General features: G+C 24.5%; 2 protein-coding genes across 2 annotated transcripts; one reads left to right on the top strand and one right to left on the bottom strand.

Annotated features, from left to right (window-relative positions):
* The first annotated feature begins 1,012 nt into the window (after positions 1–1,012).
* Positions 1,013–1,528, top strand: Chro.60115 (hypothetical protein). The annotated part of the gene is made up of 1 exon (XM_660049.1): positions 1,013–1,528. One exon carries the CDS (start codon positions 1,013–1,015, stop codon positions 1,526–1,528), a length of 516 nt encoding a protein of 171 aa, XP_665141.1.
* Positions 1,529–1,566: 38 nt separating this feature from the next.
* Chro.60116 (CG16979 protein) lies at positions 1,567–2,100 on the bottom strand. Its single annotated transcript, XM_660048.1, has 1 exon — positions 1,567–2,100. The coding sequence occupies one exon, from the start codon at positions 2,098–2,100 to the stop codon at positions 1,567–1,569; it is 534 nt and encodes a 177-aa protein (XP_665140.1).
* Positions 2,101–2,224: the final 124 nt, after the last annotated feature.

Below are 2,224 nucleotides of genomic sequence, written 5' to 3'. Positions count from 1 at the left end.
AAAAACTATTAGTACTGAAAAAGCCACCAAATTAGCTATTTCTGAAACAATGAAATATCTGATGAACCATAGAAATCACATAATTTCGGACAAATGGGGTTCTTTGCCAGAGCTCACTAATGACAACGGATCATTTTGCAAAGATAGTTGTTTTGCCCAAGCTTGGTCAGTTGGTACCATTTTGTATTTCCTTACATCTGTAATGAATAATCAATAGATAACAATCCTAAACATTTTCTTCTATCTTTCTTCTTAAAAAATATTAATTTTAATAGTCAATATTAGTTTAAAAAAGTTTGTAAAATTTTAATTTAAAAAGTTATCAATATATTTATCAATTTTCATTTTTTTTAATTATATTTTATATTATTGCATAAATTGCATGTTTGAATTATAAATTTTGTCTTTATTTTTGACACGTAATTGCATGTGGACATTAATAATAATAAATCATTAGAAACAAATAAGAGGTTAATTAATGATCTAACTTTTTTTCTTTTTTAAGAAGAGATTTAAATCATTTTTCCAATCAATTGTTATTAATTTAGTTAATTATTTTTATTAATAGCTCTAAATTCATTCAAACCAAATAAATTAAATGGATAAATGTGTGTTTAGGAGAGAATAATAAAAGAAAAAAAGTATTATGAGTGAAATTAGGTCAAATAAGAACGAAAATATCGAAGATATAATTAGATTTTATGAAAAGAGTAAGTTTATACGTAAAACAAATTTGATGGACAAAAAATAATATAAACAAAACTTTTTTTGTCTGGAAAATGAATTTTTTGTAATTATATTAAGTAATACAATCACAAAAAAAAACAGTAAGTTGCATGCAAATATAAATATTATTTATTTGTAATAAAATAATTAAACAAAATATATATTTATATATATACATATTCGTTCGGATAAATAGAATCAGAGTCTACTAAATGAAAACATAAGATTGAGAGCGAAAATAAGAAATGAGTATTTAAAACAAAATGAAGAGACATGTGGAAATATAATGCTTTCAACTCCTCCACAGCTAAGCCAAATAAGAAGAGTAAAATTTCAACCAACGCTATCACCAATTGCACAGTCTCCATTATCGGAAAATCTAAGTAAATCATCTCCAAAGATTGAAAAAGAAATGAAGAATATTGGGACTCAGACAGATTTAGTGGAATTAAAGGCAATATCTAAAGTTTGTGAAAATAGGATAGAAATTAAAACAAAAGAAGATTCGATCGATGAAACAGAAAACCAATATGAATTGGACGAAATTAAGAGTATTAATACTGGAGAAATTATGATAAATTATAATAAGATTAAAGAGAATCAGAAACAAAGGATAAACCAATTTGAAGGAAATCCAGAAAAAGATATACAAACAAAAAAATATTCACTAAGAGAGAATTCAAGATCAATCACTTATACTGTTCCTTCTTTAAGGGTAAAATTAAGAAGAGATACGGAAAAACCAGAATATAATCCTTTTAAAACACATAATTACTTTAAACCAAAAAAGATTTTGAATTAAAGATATTTATTGAGATAAAGAAGAAAAAATAGTATTAATTAATAAATAATCTGAGAATCTTTTTCGGAAATATTAAGAGGTAATAAAATATTGACATATTTATCTTTAGATATAGATTTGAAAAAGCTTGCATTCTTCCAAGAAACTCCATTTTTTTTATAAATAGATTCAGGGTCATCTTTTCCAGTATAATGGGGATCTACCAACAAATATTGGACATTATTAGGGTTAAAAGGAGAAGAAGGATCTTTTGAAATTTGAATTGCTACTAATAAATACGAATAATCTCCAATACTAAGAATTATTGGTGTTGAGACATTTTGAAAATGATCAGAAATTGCATTATAATCTTTAAGAAATTCTTCAATATTATAAAAGTATTTCAATTTACAAGAAATTCCAAGATACATCATTAAAAGATATGAAGCTTCAACAGTTCCAATCCAAATTTTTGATCCAATTTCAAGGTTGCTATGTGTTGGATCATTTTTTCTTAAGAAATCTTGAATTTCTGGTATTGTCAAAATATGTTTATTAGTATAATTATTAATAAGGTACCAACTAAATACCATTTGAAGAGATCTATAAGTACAACCCCAACCAATATCTTTGAAATTATCATGATTATAATGATAATAGTAAAAATCTCCATAACATTGGTAAATTATAGGTAGTTTTAATTGTTGTTTTTTTGGG

The sequence above is a fragment of the Cryptosporidium hominis genome (genome assembly GCF_000006425.1).
Source record: "Cryptosporidium hominis TU502 chromosome 6 CHRO016062, whole genome shotgun sequence".
NCBI lineage: Eukaryota > Apicomplexa > Conoidasida > Eucoccidiorida > Cryptosporidiidae > Cryptosporidium > Cryptosporidium hominis.
The sequence above is the reverse complement of the archived record's forward strand: the minus strand, read 5'-3'. Positions and strand labels throughout refer to the sequence as shown.